Source organism: Hetaerina americana, unplaced genomic scaffold (genome assembly GCF_022747635.1).
Source record: "Hetaerina americana unplaced genomic scaffold, ioHetAmer1.1.p SCAF_2, whole genome shotgun sequence".
In the NCBI taxonomy this organism is placed as follows: domain Eukaryota; kingdom Metazoa; phylum Arthropoda; class Insecta; order Odonata; family Calopterygidae; genus Hetaerina; species Hetaerina americana.
Window position 1 is genome coordinate 26,947,730 of NW_027286763.1, and position 26,619 is coordinate 26,974,348.

Genomic DNA, 26,619 nt, shown 5'->3' on the forward strand with positions numbered 1-26,619 from the left:
ATTTTTCAAGTTCATGTACATTGCGATGCAAAACTTGCGAAAGGAAGTTACATTTTTCCATTCCCTTGGCAAATAGATGGTCATATGCCCTAGTATTTTCTTCAAGGATTTTTTGCAGTTGATCATATGGAATATCTCCCGCATCAGCGGGTATTCCATGGTGGTTGGTTTCTGCCCACTTATTTTCACTGTTATCATCCAAGTCAGGGGGAAGTTGGAACACCCACGACTTACGCCGGTCATGTTCCAAAGCCTCAATGGCTAGTTCCCTGACAATGAATTTGTTTGTCATACCAATTTTTTTCAGCAACAATGCTTGAAAGTCTAAAATTAGTACTTTCTCCATGGCTGAAAAAAGTGAAAATTTAGAGCGGTTGGACATTATGTGGGAATCTAACCTTCAAGACGTTGGACTGTTCGTCACCGAAAGTGATGCACACCTCGATGCCCGAATCTTTCAACGCTTGATTAATACCGTTCAAATGACTGACCACCAAATTAGCCGATTGGGTGGCCAAATCAAGGGCCGAATCTATCAGCTCAAAGGAGTTTGATAATATCTTCCAATCGCAAGCGTTAAAGGTTACGCGAGTATTTTTACCTCCCAAATTTACGTGAGGCTTTCCAAAATACTTTACAAATTGGACGGATGAATCCACGTATGAAGGAATCACTAATGTTTCAAAATAGTCCGTGACGGATGCTGCGTAGTTTTCTAGGCTGGTCCACTGCTCGACGTTGAGTGTAACAGTTTTACTTGAAGATGTGATCTTAACACACGGAGGACCACTTTCAACCAACCAGCCGATGAACACGTTCTTGGTCTTTCCCAGCTTTAGCGATTTTCGTAGCAAGGGGTGCAATGATGGTGGATTGATGGAAGAGCTCCTCCTCCTCTTCTTCACCTCAGGCTTCTGCATTCTCAACTGATGAGCATGCTGCTTTCAATTCGACTTATATATCTGTAGACAGCCAGAGCAATCCTTTTTCATGGGCGGGGGGCCATCAATGCAAGAGCCCCCCTTGTTATAATGTTCATAACATAGTCTGTACTCATTGTCACATTTTCCGAGTTGTCTAATTAACAAAAGGTGCACTTGCCGGGGGCGAAACACTTCCAAAAACGCCACGGGTAGATTTTTAATATGTTTTTCACTCAATAGGTTAACCTCCCCATACAAGGCAGCGCACGCGCGTATCGCCTCGTTTATCTCATCCATGTGGAACGTTGAGGCTTCGGAAGCCAACTGCCGGATGCTCCTCTTATCTCAATCTAAATTAAGGCGGCCGCGGTCAAGCAGAGCACAGCACTTCTGAGACATGGGGTGACATCTTTTTCTTCCATGCCGACCAAACTCTCGGAGGAAGTACTTTGCAAGAATACAGTCGTTAAGACTAGGTTTGCGATGAAATAGGGATGGGAAAAGGGAAATAGGTTGGTGAGTAATGGACTTGAAGAGTGTATACAGACAGCAATACTCCCCACAAAGATCTGATTTGTAATTTTGTAATCTTACTTTATTCGAAATCACGGTGAAAGGTTCCAGAAAGATAATTATATCCTCAATCAATGGAGGAAGACCATAGGAGTCGAAATATTCGGCTCGATTTCCAGACACGTACAAAGCAATCCAATGGGTCCCTGGCTTATATGAAGGGTCAAAATTAATTTTGTAAATTCCTCGAGCTGCGCGACTAGGAAGTTGATCGGATGGAAAACCCCCTCTAAATTGGCGTCTAGTTCGGGAATCCCGCGTTAAAACATCTTCGATATCATCAGTCTGCATCTTGATTGCTACTTGACTCTATCAACGGAAGCAATCCTATTAAAATCGATCGTGATTTCGGAATTGTACTCGGCATATGTAATTATAGTTACGGCATTAGGCAGAGGATTTTTAAATTTAGCTTCAAATCTCACATTACCCGCTATCGGTTTGGAGACGTGACTTTCTTCTCCGCTTCTATCAGGAGTTAGATCCCAGGCTAACACGGTGTAGCCGTGTTTGAACATGTTCAATGAGATTTGATTACCCCAATCACTGTGGTGTGCACCCAGAGCTGAATAAAGCTGACGGTAGGCACGTGATGCATAATTATTACTATCGCTATGGAAATTCATTTCCAATCCCCCCACGGGGTTTGGAGAGCCGTTCACGTGAATGCAACAATAATGCATCGAATAATGCTTAAAGCTAAACGGGTTTTTTACCTTTTTACCCTGAAAAGCGTCATCATCAACCATAAGTATTAATAAATTGGTGGGAATTTGACCTACAATTAAGTTCTCATTATTGATCATGGTCACGTTGGATGGCACTGTAAATGTTTTTACCTCTGTGCGCTTGTATGGGTATACGGCATCATACTGTCGTAACAGTTGTTCGTGAGAAAGTAAAACTGAAGGATTGATTTCATAGTGTGGAACGAATAGCGTGGCCTGAATAATTTTAAGAATTGAATTACCATTTTCCTTTTCTTTAATATAAAACGATGGGTTTGCCAAGGTCAGAACGACGTCTACGTCAACACCATTTATGAGATAGCGTGGTTGATTGAATAAATCAACGTGGAGTTTCCCCTCCAATTCAACAACATTACTATTAGCAAACCACCCCTTTCTCTTTTCAAATCCTGAGTTATCAGCTGTTTGGGCATCCAAATCCCTTCCAGTATCCAATACCCATCCGTCACACTCGAGATGGGTGCGTGAAGCATCTGTACCATAATTTAACAAGTTTTCTATGTAGGATCTATAATGGTAATTGTCCGAGGAAGTAATTCGACTTCCATTGAAATATACATGACACTGCTCAAACAATGAATGCAAAAGATTATTAACCACTCCAGGTTGATCTACGTCAGTCGATTTATAATCTGCACCGTTGCTTTTGCACAGCTTTGCTTTAATATTCAAAACGATACCATTCAAATCTCTGTACCGGTCACCGCTATCTTTAATCGCGAATCTTAATTCTGTGGCGTTGTCAATAGATGCAATAGGTCTATAGGGCACGACTGTACATCCTAGCACACTCGATTGCAGACTAGGACGTTGAAATATGTCTAAACAATCTGGAATGTACTCTCTGTCTTCCATGATGTTATCACTTTGACTGCAAACCTTTCAATAAACCTATTGTTAGCAGTTACAACGTATTTATCCAAAATAAGCAATCATGGTGTATTTATCCAAATACATCCCTAACACGTTTTCGGAGTTTCCTTGCATAATCATTCTTCTTCTTTTTATTCTTGCGCAAATTTCCACACTGTTTCTTTTTTCGACCACCACCTGCTTGAGTCTTTTTTATTTTAGTACTTTTATATTTTATTCTAGTTCGCTTTGGAGCACGCAAACCTGCTCCGGCCATCCTACTTATCTTATCTTCTGCTTTCCTTTTCAAATTCTCTACCGCCTCCATCGATCTTGATTGAAAGGCTTCCTTGATTGGTGTCCCAGCACTGATATCTGATAACACTCTTATACCCGTATCCCTAGCCTCTCTCCCCACAGCCTTGATTCCTCCTGTGACTAATGGCTTTACTACTTTCCATAGTCCTCTGAAAAAATTCCCCAAGCCTCTACCTTTTTGTCTATAATGACTCGATCGATACACAGGACCAATATCCCCACCACCAACCTGTGTAAAGTATCGCTTATATCGATCTACGTCCGACAACATCCTATCGATAACTGAAACACGATTACTCAGCATGTGTATTTATTGCCTTATAAAATGTAAAACGATAGTTGAAGGGTTTATGCTATCAGTAAATGGATACAGTTCACCCATCTTATTCAACAATTTAAATTCAACAGTGTCAAAGTCCTTTTTATCAAGATGCATATAATACGGCGAAGTGAATATTTGGTGGTTTCCGCGATCGCCCATGACTACACGCAAACACTTCGACATGACATCTCCAACCATTTGCGGTGCTAACACGTCTAGGTAGACAAACACCTGGCTCGTCAGACGCTCAGGTTCCTCGGGTATAACTGCCTCCATTTCTGAACTCTGTTTTCGTTTACGACTCCCATCTGGGGGGATACTGAGTTCCGCAAAGGTCCGCATGAATTGTATGTCAAATTCAGCCCTCGCAAATTCGGTGTTAATATCTACTCTGATCGTACTGAGAAGTTCATCAAGGGTGTATCTAGTAAACGATAGTGGTATTTTAACACCCCCTATATCTATGAACGTATAGGTACATTTTATCGAGGAGCGTTTAATTAATGGTATACTCCCAGACTCGAGAGAGAGTTTATTTTGAAACCAATTGTGTAGCTTGGTAATGTAATACCATTTTTGTTCAGATGGTATTGTTCTATTAATTGTTCTCAGCAAATCTGTTAGACTATACGTTCGAGCTTTCAAACTAATGACTACACCATCTGTTACTTCAACCTCAACGACGGGGCACGGAGGAGCTTCAAGTTTGAGCCTTGTGGGAGGTTGTTTTTCTTCCGGTTCCACTTTGACTTGTGATTCTTCCACAGGTTTATCTTCCGGGGGGTCCACAGGAAGGTCAAGTTTGGGAAAATAAATTTCAGCTAAGACTACTTTCCATGAATCCTCAGTGGCTATGCGCTGGGGTAATTTCACTCGAAAATTTGCGATTGTATTATCGGGGAAATATTTTCCAGAGCTATCGCTCAAAAGAAATAGGAAAAAATCTTCGGTCGTCATAATCTTTTCACGCTGCTGGCTCTGATCCAAGTGTTAAAATTATCACCGTACCCTGTCCATTTAACAAAGTATTCCAGGTTTTTACCCTTCCCTCTTCGTTTTAAAATATTTTCAATTTGATATTCTGTATCCAAACCGACTGATGTCTTCGAGAGTTCTTCAGCGTAAAAAGATCCCTCTATCCGTTCTCCATTCAGATCCTCTAATTTATAGGTTGGAATTGGCGTTCTATCAACTTTCCAAACTTTAAAGATCTCTCGGGAAAAATTTTGCTCGTAACCCTTTTTGAATGGTGTCCTCTCTTTTGATATGCGTACAAAATCACCGATGGAGAATTTGGGCCGTTTCCGAATACTCCTCACTAAACGACGCGCGACCTTGAATGCGTTCTTATCATTCACTTTACTCGGAGGTACACCTATACTTGAATGTACACCATCGTTATATCCTTTCAATAGTTTCGGTAGCACATCAACATAGTTCAAAGTGTTAAAGTAGGTAAAATATTTATACATACGACCCTTGAGTGTGTGATTGAAGCGTTCAACTATTGCAGCCTTGATATCTGGGTTGTTCGTTGTATAATGTTTAATTCTCTTATCACTAAGGAAACGTTTAAACTTCACATTAGAGAATTCACTCCCCTTGTCACTCTGAATTTTGTTAGGTTTTCTATCGGTTAATATTGTTCGAAAAGCGTTGATCACATTTTCGGCAGTCTTACTTTTGAGGGGGATTGCCCATGCATATTTGGAAAACAAATCAATCACTGTGAGAAGGTATGCATATCCATTATTGTATTTTTTCAACTTTCGCATATCGTTAAGGTCACACTGCCACGTCTCATCTATATATTCAGGAGTATATCTATTTCTGGGGAACGTCTTGCGTGCTTGTTTATGTAACGTGTAAGTATTCTGTCTTTCAAGCCATTCCCTCACACGTCTTTTGCTTATTTCCCTTCCAACACCATTCCAAAGTCTATCAACAGTGGAATAGCTAGCGGGGTTCACGGGGTCATAATATATAGAACTCAATCTAGCTTCTTCCAACGCGGAGCTCTTTTCACTTTTCTTAGACGGTCTTTGATGGGTGTGATCGGACGAAATTCCTCTTCCTCTTCCAACTTGGCTGTTTTCGCGAAATCGTCCAGAACTCTTTCCATATTTCCAGCTCGTCGTTTTAACATTTTTGTCCATGATTTACCAATCTTACGTTCAGCTTTCAAAAGATTCCTACCGTGTGTTGACGTCTTGACACTCCCTCTCTTCTTGTTCCCTTCCAAATTTTTCCTATCTTCGTCTACATATGTTATAGAAATGGGGTCATTCATGCTGTTTACAGCTCCTAAATACGAATCTAAAACCCTACGGTAGTGGTGCCATTTTTCCGAATCATCCATTTTCGTACTAAGCACGTTTTGCATTCCCACGTCTAATCTTGATACATCTCGCCTCAATCGCTGTTTTTTAAGCGTTTGCGGTTCGATAAGGAACATTCTTTTTAAGCTCATCCTATCAGGTTACCAAGGACACTACTCAAAAGAGATCCCAAAAGGACTGGTAAAAAACCTCCCTTCTGTTTCAATAATTGACGCTTTTTCTTGATGGATACGTTAGAACAGCTCAATTTACGAAGAGTTTCTTTATAGGGGGTCAACCTTTTCTTCACTAGTCCACTTATTTTGTGATTCCCATTTATTGTATTTAGACAGCACTCGCAAACAGCTTTTATTCCATCCTCGTTTACAGACTCAATAATTGATTTTCGCAACTTTGGATTGGCAGTTTTTAATAGCCTGATTAGATGTCTGTGCCGCTTCAATCTCTTCATAATTTTTTACATACGTTGGAACAAACACGGAAGTTACTTCTCCCGGAAATATTTGTGTCCTGAAACGCACTCGATCGTCCGTATCTTGTGAGAGGTCGAGGGCTAAGTAACTATACGGTTCAGCAGTCACGTCTTTATAAACCCTCAGCAGTTCACTGGGATGCTCCGGATAAACCTGTACTGCAAGAAACCGAAACTGTGACCTATCTCGTGGATTTTTGAAAAATATTATATATTTAGCGTTGAGGGAAATATTACGAGCCTGAGGACTTTGGTAAAAAACATTTTGAGTAATAAGGATGACGGATATATTTGAATGATGTGAACCACGTGTGAAGAGCTCGCTGACTCCCTTGTTATAACAGTCGTGCATTAAATCGTCTATTACGTAAAGGGTTGATATCTTTCGTGGATTATCAAACTTTGGCACTTCGTATTGAAACTCCACACCTTTCAGCTCCTTATCAGGTTTGCTTTGACGATTGCAACACCATATTGTTTTTTCGATTTTTCCATCAACCATTTCCTTTAAATTCTCTAGAAATCTTATTACGAATGTTGTTTTTCCACAACATGATGGACCAGCGCAAATACATGTAAATGGATGCTTCCACAGCAACGTCGGATACATCACTAGTTACAATTAAGAGTGACCCACTGAGTTTATACATTACCTTCCAACTTCGCGACGATGCCTTTTAACTCATCGACTACATTTGATAGAGTTGATTCCTTTGTGCATTGAATTCCGAAGAGTGATAGACTACTTGGACCTGCGTTTCGTAGTGTCTTATTGAATTCACTATATTCATAGTAATTGTCTCCTTTGAAAAAGTATATGAATCCATTCGTATACCTAAAGGCTGAACTGATATTCGCAGGTATGGGTGGGAAATTTGTGCTCAAATATTTAAACTCCTTTGGCTCGAAGCTACACTCATCCATTTCTACGACGAAAACATCGCTGTAAAACAAATAAGTTCTGCCAGAGTATGTATTTAAAGCCCCTTGAATAATTGCACTACGAGGGAGGCGCACATCTTCTAACCTTTTCGGAAAGCCCTGAATAAGTGCTAAGTTTTCATAATGGAACATGTAAATTCGATGTTGTATGAAAATAACAATTTCACCCGACGGTCTGCGGTAGTATAGCATCAATTTTTTAAATATCTGATGGGAGAAAAGGAAGCCAATCAGTGATAACTTGAGCTTTTGGCAACTCTTCATTCAAATTTATCAAATCTATCATCCAAAATAGTCTACCACTGAATACATACATGATGTGATCAATTATAAGCAGGTTATCAATTTCCTTAACGGCGCATAAAGAAGTTTCTTCCTTCCCTTCTTCACCACCTTCATCCCCAGCAGGCTCTTTCCTTTCACGATTCCTATCATTTTCCGGTTTCCCATACAAGCTTTGTATCGCCAGTATGTCATCTTCCTTTAACGACAATGACGCTTCGTGTGAATAAATCGAATACATAATAGCTTCCTTGTCTCTAGAATGGGAAATTCCTAAACTATGTCCAATTTCGCGAAGCAGCACCTTGTATAAATTAGCAAATTCAATCGAGTGATTCATATCCTTCTTCAAGTACCAGTTTTCAGATTGATCGATATGTATCTCTAATGGGTGGCTCTCAACGGTTGGTAATTCAGCGTGGGCCAAGATTTTACCATGTCCGTCTAAAGGAAAAGGGCATATACCCCTCTTAGCATAATACCTATGCTTATCCATGGCATTCACTATTGTTATATCAGGTCTATCAGTGTCGTGTCTGAATATTAAATTAGTCACATCACTCCACGCATCAAAAGCCGCTTCTGCCAACTTCACGTGTGCTGCAGTAGCCAATGGGTAATGCCAAGTAATGTCATTCTTACCCCACTTGTGGTGAGAAACAGTGAAGCTAATGTCATCCTCCACGCCGCAGCGGGGAGCTTTTGTCAAATTCAATGTCTCCTCATTCACTATCCCATTTGCTGTCAAATTGTAATATTCCTGGAATAGCTTGAGAGATTTCTCAAAGCTCTCCTCTGATATATTTCGTATTTCGTTTTCACTTACGTCCAGGTAGCATATTGATGTAAATATTCTGCGACGCACATGTCTATATCACCCCTAATTAGATAATATAAAGTCGTCAAAATTAACGCGAGAGTCCACATTGTGACCTTTACAGGAGCTAACTCCTTTTAAGTTCCTTTTCTTTCCTTCATGTAAATTTAAAGAGATTACTACTCTAATAAATCAATCACCATCAAATGCATCATCATAGCTTCTCTTCCTTAAAAGTTTGTCATGACCCCAAGCAATGGTATTCACTCCATCATCACATATGTACCTCTTATCATCATTAGAGCTCAAAGCTGTTTTATTTATTTCAACTGTACACAACTGATGTTTCTGTGATCTAATCAGTGACATTTTTCTGAAGGCTGGAGCATTTTCACGCAAACAAGTAACGTAATCATTGAATGTGATCGATCTATCTACGGTAGCCTTTTTAACTCCCTTGGCACGTTTTCCCTCATATTGACCCTGCAAACGATAAGAATACAGTTTACTTCTGAGCCCTACAAAATAAGTATTTATCTTACCTCCACACTCATCCTTCATCTTCCCGATCACTTTTTCATTTATTTTCGAATAACACGGGTGGTTTGGGGGGTAATTGGATGTATCGTATAGCGAAATGCTCTTTTGAATATCAGAATAAAAATCCTTAGTTTTCAGCTCTAGAATATAGCTATCTGTATCCATATATAACAATTTTACATCGTTATTATTATAGTTTACTTTAATATGACTATAAAAAAATCATACATAAGCACTTTCGAAATATCAAGAACTGCCTGTCCTATGTACAAAGGTTTATTCATTTTTATACTGCTATACCTTTTATGAACAGCCACTAGATTTTCTGCAAAAATAGTTCTATCGAGAAAAAATGAACTGCAGATTAATTTATCTAATCGTTTTTCTCTATTTACCAATTCTATATCTTTATAATTCCGTACATTCAGTATTGTTTTACCAAAGACACTATTGTTAAATAGTTTGAATAGGTCCCGATCAAACTCGGTCGTTGCAAGTCTCCATTTCTTTGAATTAATGTCAATATATGGCTTCATCCAAGGGGATTGATCAAATTCAATTATTCTATGTATCTTTTTCAATTTAAGACCTGCTGCTAACGCCTGTTTTAACGATCTGTAATGTATGACGTATCGTTCTTTGTCGTACAGTGTAGTTAATAATTTAGGGTACCTACCATTCGGTGGAATTTTCTTTTCTGCACAAAACTGTAGGTCTGAATGAAAATCATGGAGTTCTTTAGGATATTCTAGATCCACCTCCAATACATATCCCTTGGGAGAATCGTCTGGGATTACGGTGACGTCAAGTGGGTCTACCCATCGAAAACCACCAATGGGAAGGGGGGCTGATAACCCTGATGCATATAAATTATTAAAATCAACATAAACAATAAATGTTGACTCATATGAAGGATTAAAATCTTCCGTGTACTTATTGTTTGCCTCAGCGTAACGCTTTGTGCACTGACTGATACCTCCCCGTATTCCTTTTTCCATCATTAGAATCATATCATAGTCCGTTAGCAGCTCTAGTGTGACCCCTGTATATTTAAGCATGGCGTCAAAGGAGAGTCCTGGAAGGGTGAAATACCACGCGGGATCGAGTTCATACATCAACATGCAAACATCTCTAAAATTCTCAAACACGTCTGCCAGTATCAGTACATCTGTTTTCAAATACAAGTCTGAATAGTCACCCAACGTCTTGCACTCAAATTCGGACCACACAGTTTTAGCGAACGAATAATCATCGTCTGTAATATTACCCTCTGTTAGAGTACTATAAAAGCATTCTTTTGATGGAAGGTTGCTCTCGTTTAATTTTTCCCATGAATCTACATACTCGTATGGAAATACTCCCTTTCGCGTGATTCTCTCAGTTTTTCTTTAAAAATGTGGGTCGTTTGCTTGAATTTATCCTTAGGAAGAATATCGACTAATCTAGATAGTGACGTGCTCAAAAATCTAAAACTATCAAGGAACCGATATGAGAAATTTGAATCGACGTTTTTCGAGAAAGAGATATACTTTTCCTCAGTATTTGGGATACATGTAATTTTCATAGAATCACATCCTAGGTGCGGTACAATGAGGTGTGCGTCATAATTAGACAGATTATGGATGAACACTGGTAAAAATTTTGGATTTTTAAAGTTTACATTGCACGCATAGTGAGCAGCCCCCCTGAACTTGCCTGACAAGTGACAATGATCTCTCACTCTATCTTCGCCCAGTGAATATCCACAAATATGACAAATAGTAGCTTTTTCAAAAGCATTAATTTCCTCATCACTCATTTTCATTAGGGGTTTACTGTTTTTGTATACTCCTTGCACAAAAAGCGACATTTCTTTAAGTTTTTCGAGAAATACTTCAACAGCGTTTTTACCCCTATAGAGAATAGGCTCAAAAAATTCACCAGTGCTTGAAACCATAAGCAGACAAAAGGACATAACTTCATGTTGCTGGCGCTTTTGAGTATATGAATGATCATCCTGTGGAAAACAGCTGGAAACTTTTGGTAGAACACATTCAAAGTCCGCATATGCCACGTAAGGAAGTCTGATTTTATGTGAAAAATTTTTGAATTTTAAATAAGCATCATTTCCTTCCGGTAGAATTATTCTAGAGGGTGAATTCAGCTTGCAATCAATTTTATGTCTTTCGAGGGATTCACTCGAACTGGAATGCTTGAAACAAGCCAATTTGTACCAATTTATCAAAATTTTTGATCCAGCAATAATGAGAATTCTCACCCTCAACGATGTATAGAAGATCAAAATGATCATTTAGTTCATCTGCCACAACTTTAATGGGATACACATTATTTTTTTCATCTAATCCGAATACGTTAATGGAAATCTTATTCCTTCTTTCAAATATGGGAATTTTACGAATATCTACTGGATAATCGATACAATCCCAATCGTAGCCATTTTGAAATTCTAGCGTGTTATATTTACGAACTCGTTCTGGATGATTTTCCACATATTTTGACCAAATCGCATACTTAAAGCAAAATTTGTCACTGTTCTGAACGTTAATTACACTATGCGTGCACATTATTTTATGTGGAACCTTAATGAAAGATGACCCTCTTACAGGTTTATATCGATTTATTCTCAATTCTAACCCTAAGATTTCAGCAAGAGACCACCCAGAACCTCTCGATGAACTTTCAGATTTCTCTTTCAAATTTTTTGGGAATAATTCTTCCGAAATTTGACCAATATCATCCGCTTCAAAAACCCTAACATTTTTTGTTTTAAAACATCGCTCCTGTCGCTCTTCATCTTTCTGGAATATAGCCTTTACCATTATGTTAATTTTTAGGGCTGTATATTGCAAAGAGTTCCGAATTTTATCAATCAATACATTTTTTATCTGATCCAAGAAACTAACCAAGTCTGTATACACTCCCAATCCAGGACTCACCCAAAAGGTTTTCAATCGGTCACGGACAGCTGACTCCAATTGTACTATTGATGGTCCTCCACCTCCTCCAGATTGCTGGCCACGAAGAGCATGTCTAAGATGCACTTGGGAAATCTCATGAGCGGCTAGGTACCGGGGTCTATAGTACACATAACATGTTTCACAAAGAACAAAATCCTCCATGATCACTCAAATTTTACTGGTATTTTTTCACGAGAGCTTTTCACTTTATACACGTCTTACTGCTTTGGAGGCTCTTGGTGTTATCACGAGAGAGTTCTCTTACTCTGAGAGGGAAGGGACGCTTCCGCTCGTCCGAGAGGGATCGGGAGGGGAGGGACTCGTGCGGAGAAAGTTTTGAGGAAGGGGCGCTTCCGTTATGGATATAAGGACGTTTATGGATGGGGATCTTTGAAATAATACATCGAGGTAAGTTTAATACTATTTTATTTTCAACAAATTATTTTTTTTAATGACTGACAATTTTTCTTCCCAAGCATTCGCATTAAACCTGACTTTATCATCATGCGTTAATTTGAAATACTTGGGGAGATATATCTTTCTTAGCATCCCACCATACATCACACTAGCCTGCAAAGTATGTACCTGGTTGTTACAACCTCTAACTTTTCAAAGGTGTATTCATTACCCTCGGTCAAATCCTCCTTTGTCAAATATTCAGCCTCCCTCTGCATATGGAGGAGCATTTCCTTCACGGAATCCATCTAGCAAATAAAATAGGGGAAAAATTAATAAATATTTCAAGACCCAATTTCAATTAGTTATGATAAATGCATATTTCTAATTCGAAAGTGAATATACTTACTCTCACTCAAGCGGTTGTGTTTGTTCGTTTATGTTGTAGTCTCAAGCTAGTTCTTCGTCTCTCTCAAGCACGTCTCGAATTCGTTTATGTTGTAGTCTCAAGCTCGTTCTCCGTCCCTCAAGCACGTCTCCTCGTCCTTGCTTTTTCAATAATGACAACTTATGACCCTTAGTGCTCCTATTTATATCAGCAAATTCAATGGTTACCCAATCGCTTCCTCACAGTTATTACTGAAACGCAACATCCTGGGAGATAATTAAAATTCCAATGAATAATAATCTGTTTACTAAAACACAACATCCTGTGAGACAATTAAAATTCCAACGAATAATAATATGTTTACTCCATCCTACGTTAATTTAAATTGACTAATCATTTATCTACCACACAAGTCCCCACATCCGCACCGTAATTGAAATTCGCTAGGCTATCTGTGTTAATTGAAATTTTAACTATGCAGCTCCCACAGGTTATCATTCCAGCGTCTGCATGAGTTAATTAAAATTTTAATTATGCAGCTCATCCATCCTCATAGCAACGTCTGAAGCAAGAGATAATTACCATTGATATCACTTGACACGTGTGAACGGAACTTTCGACACTCAACCTCACACGAGCGCATTTTTAAGTTATCACAGAATGACTTCACAAGCTATAATGTATGCATGCGTAAGATATACTCTGTTCAACGTTCACGGACGATTCATACGAAAAGCCTTACGAATAATTACTTCTCGACTCGTGTGTGTGTGCCGTAACTGCTTCCGTAATTTGAATGTTCCATATATATATATATATGGTTCATATACACGAATTACAACGTAACAATAGCATTCGTCCTTACATTGAGTGTGAACTCTGTAAGAACGAACCACACTTCGATGTTCAACCTGCTATAGACTGTCAGAGGTGCGTAAGATCAATCCCGAGCAGTGTTAAGTTTGCTGAGCTAACAGTACTTCCAGACTGTGACTCGAGTGACGAAGAATTTGATAGCGACAACTTATCCATCGGTTCAGTGGATTCAATTGATTGCGACTCCACCTCGTCACAGTTCTAAGTGTTTGTGTGGGTTGACAAGTGTACGTCCCGGAAGATTTGTAACACCATGAATTCATCTTAACCGTTGTATTCATGCGTAAGATATAAGCTTTATCGTGTTCATGCCAATTTCTTACGGAGAAAATTACGGAGAGTGTATCCTGACCTCGAGGGATTGAGATTTGGAACTCTATGTAAGACTTGCTTTTCTTTTTTGAGTGTAGCCCCTCTAGCCATTGTTAATTGTTTAATTGTTAATACTCATGAGCTTATTAAATCTAACGGCGACCTCCATCATGCGCAAGTCTGTGATATATGCGCTGATTATCCACCTTTAAAATGGAGGTCTATTAATGAGTGTCGTAGGTGTCGTCTCTCTTTACCATTAAAAGATGAGTACACTGTTACAACTGGCCCACCGGGTAATGAATATAATATTTGGGATGAGGACAAGTGACTTAATTAAGTAATTGGAAATTTAACCATCTATTTGATAATATTGTGACACATGTATTTTGACAATATTGTTGAAGATGATGAGTAACTTTTAATGAATTGGTTGGAAAATTAACAAGCCATTTGGTCATATGTATTTATGTATAGAAATTTAACCATGTATTTGACAATGTTACTGAATAATTTTCAATAAATTGAATATGTCCTCACGCTCTGAGTTTCATTGAGTTTCACCTGATGCATCGAAACGACGTGCTTTTTGTTAATAACGATTAAATAACGCTATGACAGATCGTAAATATATATAGACGCTTGCGTGAATCTTCTCGTACTCTTAAAGAAAAATTATTTTTTTCAACACGGCAACGTGAATAAAAAATATTTTCTGACTGCCGGAAACCGTTATCACGAGCGTACTTATTTTTTTCCAACACGGTAACGTGAATAAAAAATATTTCCTCGCTGCCGGAAACCGCTATCACGAGCGTACTTATTTTTTTCCAACACGGTAACGTGAATAAAAAATATTTTCTGACTGCCGGAAACCCTTATCACGAGCGTACTCTACTTTTCCAGTCATTGAATATCGCCTTTTAATATTCAAGTTTCACGTCCCCAATCCCCCCCGACCCCCCCAACCCTCCCCGACCACACACGAATCACAGTTCTTCTCTTGTTTAAAAATTGAAACGCCACTTCGAACGCCACCTGTTGCACTTTTGTTTAAACAAATAACGCTTCCATATTGTTTAAACAAATGACTAACCTTCTGAACGCTTCAGACCTTCTCTTGTTTAAAAATTGAATTCTCACTTCGACACCAACGCCACCTTTTCGTTGCGCTTTTGTTTAAACTATTAAATAACGATTCTCTTTTGTTTAAACAATTAACTTCCTGGCGCAGGAACCTTATTATATATCTACTGAGGGGTGCGGCCACTCTTACCTTGGCGTCCCGCGCCGCCTGGAACCGCACAGTGGTCACGTGGTGACCCCTCGCGAGCAGCTCCCCCGCCAGGGTGCGCAGCTGAGCCTCGTGGCTGGCGCCGTGCAGCGGGTGCAGCACCAGGACGTCCAGCGACTCGCCGCACCCGAGGAGGAGCAGCAGGAGGAGGAGGAGGTGCAGGGGTGGGCGGCGTCGAAGTAAGGCGCCCTCCGCCGCAGGGTCGGCGACCGGCATCTTGTATCTGCAAGGGGACGCCAAGGAGGGGTGGTCAGGCGGGAGGTCACCGGCGGTTGGTGGACTTCGGGGTCACGCAGGGGGCTGGGGCCGCAATGCGATCTGCCGCACGCATTGAACAGTTGCTGCTAGAGTATTTGGGAGTCAGCACGGAGGAAATGGGAAAGGGTTGCTGCAAAATTTGAGGAACCCTTTCCTCACAGCAAGGTCCTTGAAGCTCCCTCGCATACTCCCTCTCATTGGCAATGATCAAGCATCGAAACCTATTGCGTATAATTTTCACGTAATGGGGCACTCAGTTCGTTTATGGTTCGGCTACGGAACTCAGGGTTCCGTGTCCATATCCTGGTCTTTAATTATAGTTTCGGTTAACACCCATCATCTGGTGTTCCATTACATTTCGGTAACCCTAGTTTGCATATACTCCTCCCACCTACATTTTGGCGCCCTTGTTGTACGTTTTATCCGAGACAGAAACGTAGAAGGGTTGAAAATTTAATATTTTCCAATGAAAACTGAAATGTTTCACGTGGGATTTGGCTTCAGTTCCCCTATGCTGGAATACCCTGAGTTATTCATTCTTGGAATTTGTCGAAGTCTTGAAACTATGAGCGTGACCCTAAGTTATTGAAACAACTATATGAAATGACGTAATAACTGTAGGTGTGGCATACCACGATTGGATATATTAGCTGTAATAATATATTCTTCTTGGGAGAGGGATCGAGTATATCTGGGAAAATTCATTCATCTGTTTGATCTAGGCACTAATTCAGGGCGTAAACAGTTGAAGGCGGAAAGTTGTACGCTTTACGGCAGATTGTTTGCTTTGGCTGAGAAATATCACATCGCTTCTAGTAGTCCTTCTAAGTTGGATGTTAATTGTTCCCCGACCTTCATTTTCCACCACGTGATTGAAAATTCCCTTATCCGAATGGAATAGATATTCAGTCAATACTAAAGGAAAAATATTCTAGGCACACACATTATAGGAACTTAGAATATTTTCCCGCTCCACGAAGGTCTTCAATGAAATTGTCCGAGGTTAGACGTAAAAACCACAATCTTTCCCATTCCATTGCACATAAAACGGTTTACTCGTTAATACTGCCTTGATTAGGGATTCGATAAAATTACATTGATTTGCATCTGCTACATAAACGCTTGTTAAGCAATGAAATTCAGAAAAAGTTCATAAAATCGCAATAAGAAATTACAAATATGTTCGTTAAATAATACGTAAATATTAAACATTTCCGTGATGGAAACCTGAAATCGCAATTATTTTGCTTCGTCCGCGTCACCTACCAGAACCTCCCTCGCACCGCCTAGGCACTAGAAAATAAAATGTATGTATGTGTATACATATACACACACATACATACATCCATACACACATACACACACGAGGGTGGTCTGAAAAGTTTCCGACATAACAAAGATACAAGACATTTTTTCTCAAATTTTCTGAGGTCGGAAACCTTTCAGACCACCCTCGTATATTAACAAGGTTTGTATAAAAAGTATCGGTAACAGTCTAACATGTGCGTGAAGTGCTGAATTTAGACCGTCGGTTTAGTGTTCGCATAATCGTAGAGCGTATTGGCATTGATAAGATGACAGTGCACACCATTATCACTGAAAATTTGCCGCCGGAGATATCTTTTTTTTTAATTCACCATCTTGGCGCGCAATAGCCTCGGAGGTCGTATTGAATTTGTGAGTGCCGCGTTTTACCATCTAGGATCCGAGTGATCTATTATAAAATTACTTGGAATAAACGCTTTGACTGCTGACCTCACGATTTCAAGGAAGTGATTCCAAGTATCCTCCAAACGTCGGTGTTAACTATCTTTCGTTAAATTTGCAAGTTGACTCTGTAACCTTTAGTTTTATATTATTTAGTCAAAATACTTGTTTAAGAAATATTCTAGGCCAGAGTCGCCTGTATATCAGTCCGAAAAAGATTGCACTATATTCTTTTTTCTCAGCCATGGTTTAAGAGTCGCTAAGGGAAATGGAATAAAACGTATTCCGGGGAAGTTTCTCCGAAGCTAATGAGCGCCGTAATTGGCGGAGCATACCTAATATTGTAGAGACAAAGGCTCGACTTAATGAACGCAATTCTAACGAACGTAACTCCCGCAATTTTCGGCGCCAGTTCCTTTAATATTTGATCTGGTAATTGAACGGTCGCGGAGGATTGGTTGGGCTTAACAAAAGTTTATTCCATTTTATGAAATTTCAGCTTTGGGCATAGTTTAGCAGGAACGATTTGGTAAACTTTCGTAAAAATTCAGTGAGACATTGATGAAGACGCTTTGAAAGAAGGAATTTATAAGTGAACCTTTTCCAAACTTCTGGTTACTCTTCCACCTTCATAGTTTTCCAGTATATTTTGTACTTATTTCCCTGAAAATCTTTGACTCAAAATCAAATTGTCTTCGGATTCTCTTAATAGTTTCATGCTAAGCATTTTCTTTTGAATTCACTTAATGCTTTCTGAATTTCCTTCTTTGTATTCGCCATAGATGTCTTATAATCATATACTATATAACCTCATGCCTTTTGGCGCCAGATAAATCGTCTTTTTAATTTTTCAGTTTGTCTTGAAAGAGCCTTTGGGGTCGTTATACTTTTGTAACACCCGTGTTTTACCATCAATGATCCGAGTGATTTACTATAAAATTATTCGGAATTGGTCTTTGGACTTCTGACCACACGATTTCAAGGAAGTGTTCTTCCTTCATCTTCAGAGTGTTTCATCTTCAGTATTTCGGTAATACCTGCCTTTTTTGTTAAAATTTACAAATGGACACTCCAGCACGTATTTTAGGTCATTATAGCCATTTTCTATAAATATGTAAATTTTCCTTTTAGGCTTCTTATTTTGGACCACATACAGGGAAAACTCAGCATTTACTGCTCCGTGGTCTCTAATTCCTTTTATATTTTCTATAGTTTACACTATTTTGGGTATGTTCGTTGATAGCAAATCAAGAATATTGTCGGTCGCAGTTGGTGAAGTGACGAGCTGATGCATGAATTTCAACGCAAAGGAATGTAATAGAGACTCGCGGGTATCTTTGTCTTTACCGCCCGTTTCATAACTCACCCAAATGCGTTTCTGATCCACAGTGAGCACGCGCGGCGCAAAGCTTTGTTATGTGCAAATCCTCGTGTAAACTATAACAGACAGGCTCTTCTGACATTCCTACAATATTAGCAATTGTACGCACTTCTTTCGCCGATCTTTCAAAATAAAATCATACATTTTTTCGATGACATCCGGTGTGGTTGCACCTGTCAGGTGTCCTTCACGAGGATCATATTTGAGGCTTTTATGGCCACATTTAAACTCGACTGCCCATAGCTTCAGAGTGGAAATTAAAGGATAAGAGTCCCCATAAAATAATTTTGTAGTCCTGGAGTGAATTTTGGTAGGCATTGAACCTTCTTATACTAAGACTTTTATCACTACACGATACTCGATTTTGACCATTTCTAACAATCACGCACTGCAACTGATGCAAACGACTGCCTACAGTGAACTGAAGCATGTAATAGCTAGCAATTTCACACGGCGGCTAACAACATTTGTGCCAACATGAGAGAAAAACCATGCAAGTATTGATGCCAAGAAAGAGAACTTCTCATTCACCCTCGTGCAGGGCCTTGGACGCAAAGCAAAGGACGTTCCATCTTTTAAATCTCTTTTCACACATAGACTAAAATATATAGACGAGAATCTGTTTTGAGATTTATATTTTAATTTGTCCAATTCAAATTAATTCTCGTAATTTTGTGAGATGAATGAATTTTGAGCATCTTATAAAAATGGGCATCTTGGTTAATTGAGGATCGAGAGAGGCAGCTCAGTCCTAACATGAATGGTTGTGATTTATTCTTATGTAAAAATGGGTGACAACTTTTCAAATGGATTTGAGCGTACCTGAATGCAGCAATGTAAATAAAGGTAAACAGTTTAAAAAAATATTATTGGTATTCTACCGGTTAAGGAAGTCTTCGATGAACACAGCCTATACAACTTTACAAAGATACATTTACTTGCCTCTCCTAGCAAAACACAAGGCGGTGTCGAGGCGATGACGATAAGACGTTGAAACGCTAATTGGTATTTAAGGTAGTAGTAGTATTAGGGGAGGTGACCGACTGCTGAGGTCATTTGCGCCATAGGGAATAGACAGGAAAGGATGAAGAGTGGAGATAAACCCGGCGTCGGCATTAGCCTACTCTTTACGAAAGGTGTCAAGGGGTCCGCAGCTTAACGTCCCATCCGACGGACGGCGTACTTTTCCAAAGATCGTTTCAAAGTGCCCTCCACAAAGCACCTCAAGTAGGGATCGAGATACCACTGAAAAATATTCAACACCGCCGGGATTTGACCCCGGGCCCTCAGGGTGGGAAGCCAGTACGATAGCCACCGCACCATCTTAATCCCCCTGGCATGTAAAGAATGAACTGATTCTTTTCCGATCGTTGTTCATTCTTTTTATAACTATGCGCTTTAAATTTTGGTTGAAAAATGCTTGAAATCACGCCTATGATCTCGATTTTACGCGGCTACTGTTCCTGTCGTTCATACTGGAGAGTTTTGTCAGTGAAATAACTGAACGACATCACAAGAAATTCAGATTGGTATATTTACTGAAAATTGATTCTTTTGGGAAAACGTTGGATTATTATTAATTCCATAAATACGTGTACTGCGCAGCAGATAAATATATTTCAGATTCCAAGGCATCTGCCCATTGTGATGATACTTGTATAGAACTTTCGATGGCGCAATCAGTGGATGAATCCATTTAGAGCGGAATCTCGGCCCGTTGGCTATTCCTGTCACCCCATGGCGTGTGCTGATGGGGTCAAGGGTCGTGATCACGCCCAAAACCGCGCACCCTCCGCGACAGCCCCTGGGCAGCCGAGTCACGCACCCAAGGAGCATACGAGTATAATGAATACCCTGACGCGAACCATCGATTGCAATGATTGCAATTCCTTGTGGGGCGGTCACCAGTGGAGCATCCGGTTGCGTGTGGGCCTCGAATACCACGTCGCGACTGACCACTCTCCGCTGTTTCCGCTTTGAATTCGCCCACGGCAGGCCCCCCCAGGGGCACCCCATTAGTGCCATCTCTCGAACCACCCGCCACGAAGAGACATTCCTAGAAATTCGTCCCGAATCTCTTTTGTAAAGGTTTGGCCGACTCCGGAGCGTTATCCAGGGAAAGTTTTATTTTAAAAGTGAAAATAATAACCCTTTCTGTCGTTCTGGTGAACTGTTAAATAAAATATATGAGCAGTATTCGAAGTGGAAAACTAGAGGTGATACCGATAAATAAGAAGTCATACCGAATTGGGACTTAACCGGTTTGTTGTCTGTGACATTAGAAATATTTTATAATGCAAAATTGTCGGGCTACAAGTATTTAATTCCTCGGTTTTCATGAAGGCGTCTAGGAAACCTTTTATATTTGGCTTTTTTTGACGGAATTCATTCAATAGAAAATTATAGAAAAATAGTCCCATAGCAGATTGTACCATTTCTATGCCGTGGAATCATTTTCCATTTCTTCAATCACCCTCTTATCAACAAACTCAGGTATCCTGAATACTCACAAGTGATTTTCGGCCTAACCACCGACACCCACCCGCAGTCTCGAGGAGAAGTTGGTGGCAAGGGAAGGTCGAGACTATACGGATGGAATCGAGGAATTAGAATCTCCGTGAACTACTATTAGTCAAATGGTATGCCTCAGTCGTTTCGTGAGTAATGCTCCAGTGTCTAGCTTTTCACTTTAAGTGCATTAGCAAAGGGAGGTGTGGTATCCGATTCCACTGTTTTCCTTCTCGATTGCCCAGCTGCGGAAGCCATTACTGTTCAACGTGAGACATCAGACCAGTGCTCAGTTTAGAAGTATTACGTAGTCGAAATAATTTAATCGATTCAGCCGGCCGCCGATCGGTCTCCTAACCGAATCTATTAAGTGTTGAGAATTCGGTCCAAACCATCCAGCCTACCGGAACATTGGCAAGTCCCAAAATAGTCGAAACTGTAAACGGATCGGTCCTTCAAGATATGTATGCAAATAAAATAGATATTTTCATTTGTGAACTAAATAAAAAATATTTGACGAGAATGGTGATTTTTTATGCGGTAAAACTGACTTCCCGAAGATCACAAACATCTGTTTGTGATCTTCGGGAAGTCAGTTTTAGTCAGATCACAAACATTTGTTTGCGATCTTCGGGAAGTTTGTCTGTATGCTGTTATTTTTATTGGTATACTACCTTGATCAAAAAGTTCCCGGAATAACCACCGTGTGGCGCTCCCATCGTTCCGATGTGAATTCTGTTTTTTTTGTTAAATTGGTACATCATTTGTTGATATTCCCTTTAAATCTTAGTGTCATAACTTGACATTTGCAAAAGTTACGGTCGGTTTTCGGTATGTCCATCAGTGCTTCCTGCGATTTTTCCATTACTTCCTCTCGGCTGCTAAAACGCGTTCCCCGTAATGGTTTTTTAACTCGATTGAACAGAAAGAAGTCACAGGGAGCCAAATCAGGTGAATTCGGTGGCTGTTGGATGGTATTTGTTGCATTTTTCGTCAAAAAATTACGAATAATGATAGCACTGTGCGACGGTGCGTTATCATGGTGCAAAATCCACGAGTTTTCTGCCCACATTTCTGGTCTCTTTCGGCGAATTGCTTCACGCAAACGTATCATAACGCCCAAATAATACTCTTTGTTTACTGTCTGGCCTTCTGGCAAAAATTCATGATGCACTACACCGTTGTAATCCATGAAAACCGTCAGCATTTCCTTCTTTTTTGACTGAAAACGACGTGGTTTTTTTGGTCTCGGCTCATTTGGTGAACGCCATTCACTTGCCTGATGTCTGGATTGCGTGCCGTACTCATAAACCCACGTCTCGTCTCCAGTAATGATCCTTTTGATGAATGTGGGATCGGATTCAGCCTCGCAAATCATGTCTTTTGCGACGTCAACACGGTCTCTTTTTTGCATGAAATTGAGGTCTTTACTTTGCTGCTACACGACGGAAACCCAAATCATTAACCACAATGTCTTGGGCGGATCCATAGGCAATGTTCAAGTCCTCCGCTATTTCTCTGATGGTTAATTTGCGGTTATTGACCAACATTTCTTTTACTTTATCAATTTTTTCACCGACTTTCGATGTCGATGGTCTGCCACTGCGTTCATCATCTTCGATTGACTCACGACCACTTCTGAACCGCTCGTGCCACTGGTAAACGACCGTTTTTTTTAGAGAATCGTTGCCGAAACACTTTTCCAACATTTCCAACGTCCGTGCGCCACTAAATCCGTTTTTTACGCAAAATTTAATACAAGTTCGTTGTTGCAAATTTAAATCCATTTCTGCAATTGTAAAAAATCGCCAACACACACAGAGATAGATGTACTCTTGGCTACGTAACTTTTGCAAATGTCAAGTTATGACACTAAGATTTAAAGGGAATATCAACAACAGATGTACCAATTTAACATCAAAAACAGAACTCAAATCGGAACGATGGGAGCGCCACACGGTGGTTATTCCGGGAACTTTTTGTTCAAGGTAGTATCAACGGGTAAGGTATGTGTTGGTTTGACACGGCCTATACGTCTGTGCAACATTTACTTGCATCTCCTAACACAACACACTCTGACACCCGGCACTAGAATAAGTCCCTCTTTAACACCGTATACTTCCTTCTTCCTTTCATTTCGTCCAACATGCCTATTTCCTAGTCCCCCTCCTTCCTCGTTCGCCCTACGTTCTCCCCTCAATCTCAACATTCCAATGCCACTCTACATCCATCTTTCCTGCCTCTTTTTGATTTCTCCCAACAGTCTCTTCTACTTCCCCACCATGCCTATTCCCACCTCCTTTGTTATCTTCTGTGTCTACTTCTTCTCTTCCACCCACCTCCACACCCACATTTCGATAGCCTCCAATCTAAGCCTATCATCTTGCCTCAACGACCAAGTTTTCGAGCCGTGCAAAACCATACTCAGTATCAGAGTTTTCTGGAGCCTTTTCTTAACATCCTCACTTAATATCCCTTCCATCAACTCCCTATTCCTTATGAAAGCTTCCTAGCCCAAGGAAATTCTTCTCCTTAAATCCCTACGACTTGGACCATTTTGGTCCAGGGATCTTCCGAGATGGGTAAACTGTTTCACCTGCTCTAATTTGTGCCCTCTTATTTTATTATTTGCTCTTCCTCAAAAGCCGCATAACCTTTGTTTTATTTGCATTTATTCTCATTCCATACCTATTGCGCTGTCTTTTCAATACACTCAGCAGAGATTAAAACCTCTTGGCTGACTGGCAAGCTAAAGCTTGCTCATTCTCAAACCCAGCTATTTTACGTATTCCCCACCAAATCTCAATCCTATCTCTAGTTCTTTCGATGCCTTTTTAGCCATTTCCACCACATACAATTTGAACGGTAAAGGTGATAATGTGTTTGTATTAGCGCAATAATAACATATAGGTACTCTGCCTTACCCCTCTCCATCAGCCACTCGCACCTGAGCTTTCTGAGACATTTACAGGTTTCGGATGAGTCTCCTTATCCTTCCTATCTTCTCCTATTTTCTGCAACTTATTCGTTCATTCTACCCAATTTACAGAATTAATCGCCTTTTCTAAATCCACGAAACAAAATTAGGCATCCTGTTTCTATTCCATGTTCCTCTCTATTAGTAGCCTCATTACTGAAATGGCATCACGCGTGCCTATTCCTTTCCAAAGTCCAAAGTAATAATTTGCCCTCCTCTCCATCCGCTGGTTAATAATCCTAAGAACCACTTAAGCTGCGTGCAAAATCAAGGTTATCGTTCTGCAGACCTTACATATTGCTACATTTCCCTTTTTCGGGAGAGGACACAAAACTGATTTGACAAAGTCTTCCGGTCAAATCCCATCCTCATAAATGCTACGAATTAGCCCATTAAAAAATTCTCCATATATTCATTTCACCCTATTCAATATTTTCTGGTTTAAATAATATTTTTCCTGACTTATCTTTGACTGTTTCCACGTAGCTTCCCTTTTTACTTCCCTACAGTCCTTACCCTTTCCTGGGTAATGCACCGATTTCACCCCACCTCTGTTAATATTTTGTATCCATCTTTACATGGTGTCTTCCACTAAGCTTCTCTCTCCCAGTTTTTTGTGCTTCAGTTAATTATTGTGCTCTTAATACTTCTCCTGGTCTATCTTTTAATCGTATCGCCCGTAATCCATCGTTTCCTTTTGGCTTTCCAATTTACTCATCCTATAGTTTCCTTTGTGGCTTTCGATATCTCTTTATTGATATGTTCCCACTTTTTTACAGCACCCATCTCCTTTTTATTATTCAATATTTTCTCTTTATCATTCTGACATTCCTTTCTTGTCCTTACGGTCAATACTTCTAAATTCCACTATCTACTCAGTATCTCTTTCAGTATTGAATGTCTTTTTAGAGATTTTCCGGCATCCGCCGAGAGCTGCCATTCGTCTTATAATGCTCACTTACTCAAACTCGGGACAAATGAAGGTTTATATCTGCATGAAATACTGTAAGCCGCGGGAATATGTATGACAAAAGGATATATAATACTCGGGTTACGATTTATTTCATACTAGTAGTTACAAAACTTTCTTAATGCAAGGAAAATTAGAATGGCGATTGCTAAATGCATGGAGAAGAGACCATCACCATTAATGCGTATCACATACGAACAAAGATAGAAACAAACTATTATATAAAAAACCTAGTATAGTATGTTCAGCAAGAAAAAACGGGCGTCAAATTTGTTGGGATAAAAAGAAAAAACTGCGGAAACCTTTCTAAAGAAAATCATTAATATTAGAATGGGTTAGTTAAAGTAGCTTGGCGAAATAAAAAAAAAGATAAATTTATGATCCATTCAATAAATTTCCTGGGTGTGGTGTGGGTGGAATCTGTTTCTTTGTCTCATTGATATTGGTAAAAAACGGCATCTGACATCCATTTCTTAAATGTGCTTGAACGTCTTCAAAGAATTTGCCTTAAATCCACTAAAGAGATTTAACCTACAAGCATGCGGAAAGGAGGACAAACGATGAAGTGTTAGGCACGGTAGTGGAATAGAGTGGAAGGGTTCGAAGGAATTCAAAATAGGCGGGACAAGCGGATGCGGGGAATGCGTATTGAGCGGAAATGGGATTCTGAGTACGATAAAACGAAGAGGGAAAAATGATGTAAAGCGAAGTCGAGGGAGGAGAATAATAGGCAATTAGTATGAAATTAAGGGAGAAAGAAGGCCTAAAGAACTGAATAAATTGTTATTGAAACATGTTGCTTTGGAATGCTACAATTTCAAAGGGTAACAATTACTCCGATAGAACTCCGTTTAAATGTACTGTCACAGTATCGCACGCACTTTATTTGAATCATAGAGTATGCTGTGTAAGGATATCGTGTGTCACTTGAAGTTAGAGCTTAAAGAGTATAGTAGTGTGTAGTGCTAGGATATACCGAAAATCTGCCGTTACCCGGTAAACTATTGATAAGAATAAGTCAGTCTACAAATGGTAGTCTACCGTGGAAAGCATTTCAAAATCGCAGTTTGTTGCGTTCATCCAAGAAAACACTCCAAACTCGGATTTTGGAATGATTCCCACCCTTTATCCTTCATTCACGCTGATGTGTGTGCTGCTAATTCTGTTGACAAAAATTGCTGACCTACGCTGCTCGCTGCCTAATTCTTATTTATCAAACCTACCTCACAGAATCACAAACACTTGCCGCTCAGTCCAGGAGAGACCGAAAAAGGAGAAGTGAGCATATTCTTTCACTTTCTCATCGCTTTTCCCAGTAGTGAATCCGGATTGAACGTAAGTTTAATCCAGAGCGGTCAATTCTGTGAACTGCGTCTTCCTTTTTGAAGTAAGCGTGTGTGAACATTTTACCTTCGACAATTTCCTAGAACCATGTCGTATTTCCTTCCCTTATAAAATCGCCGCCA

General features: G+C 39.9%; 1 protein-coding gene across 1 annotated transcript in view; it reads right to left on the minus strand.

Moving 5' to 3' along the window:
• LOC139687637 (UDP-glucuronosyltransferase 2C1-like) overlaps nucleotides 1-26,619 on the minus strand; it is a 52,317-nt gene that overhangs the window by 22,043 nt on the left and 3,655 nt on the right. Inside the window, exon 2 of the mRNA XM_071584878.1 lies at nucleotides 15,335-15,575. Coding sequence (XP_071440979.1) covers nucleotides 15,335-15,568 — 234 coding nt within the window. The 5' untranslated portion in view covers nucleotides 15,569-15,575. The remainder of the gene's footprint in view (nucleotides 1-15,334; nucleotides 15,576-26,619) is intronic.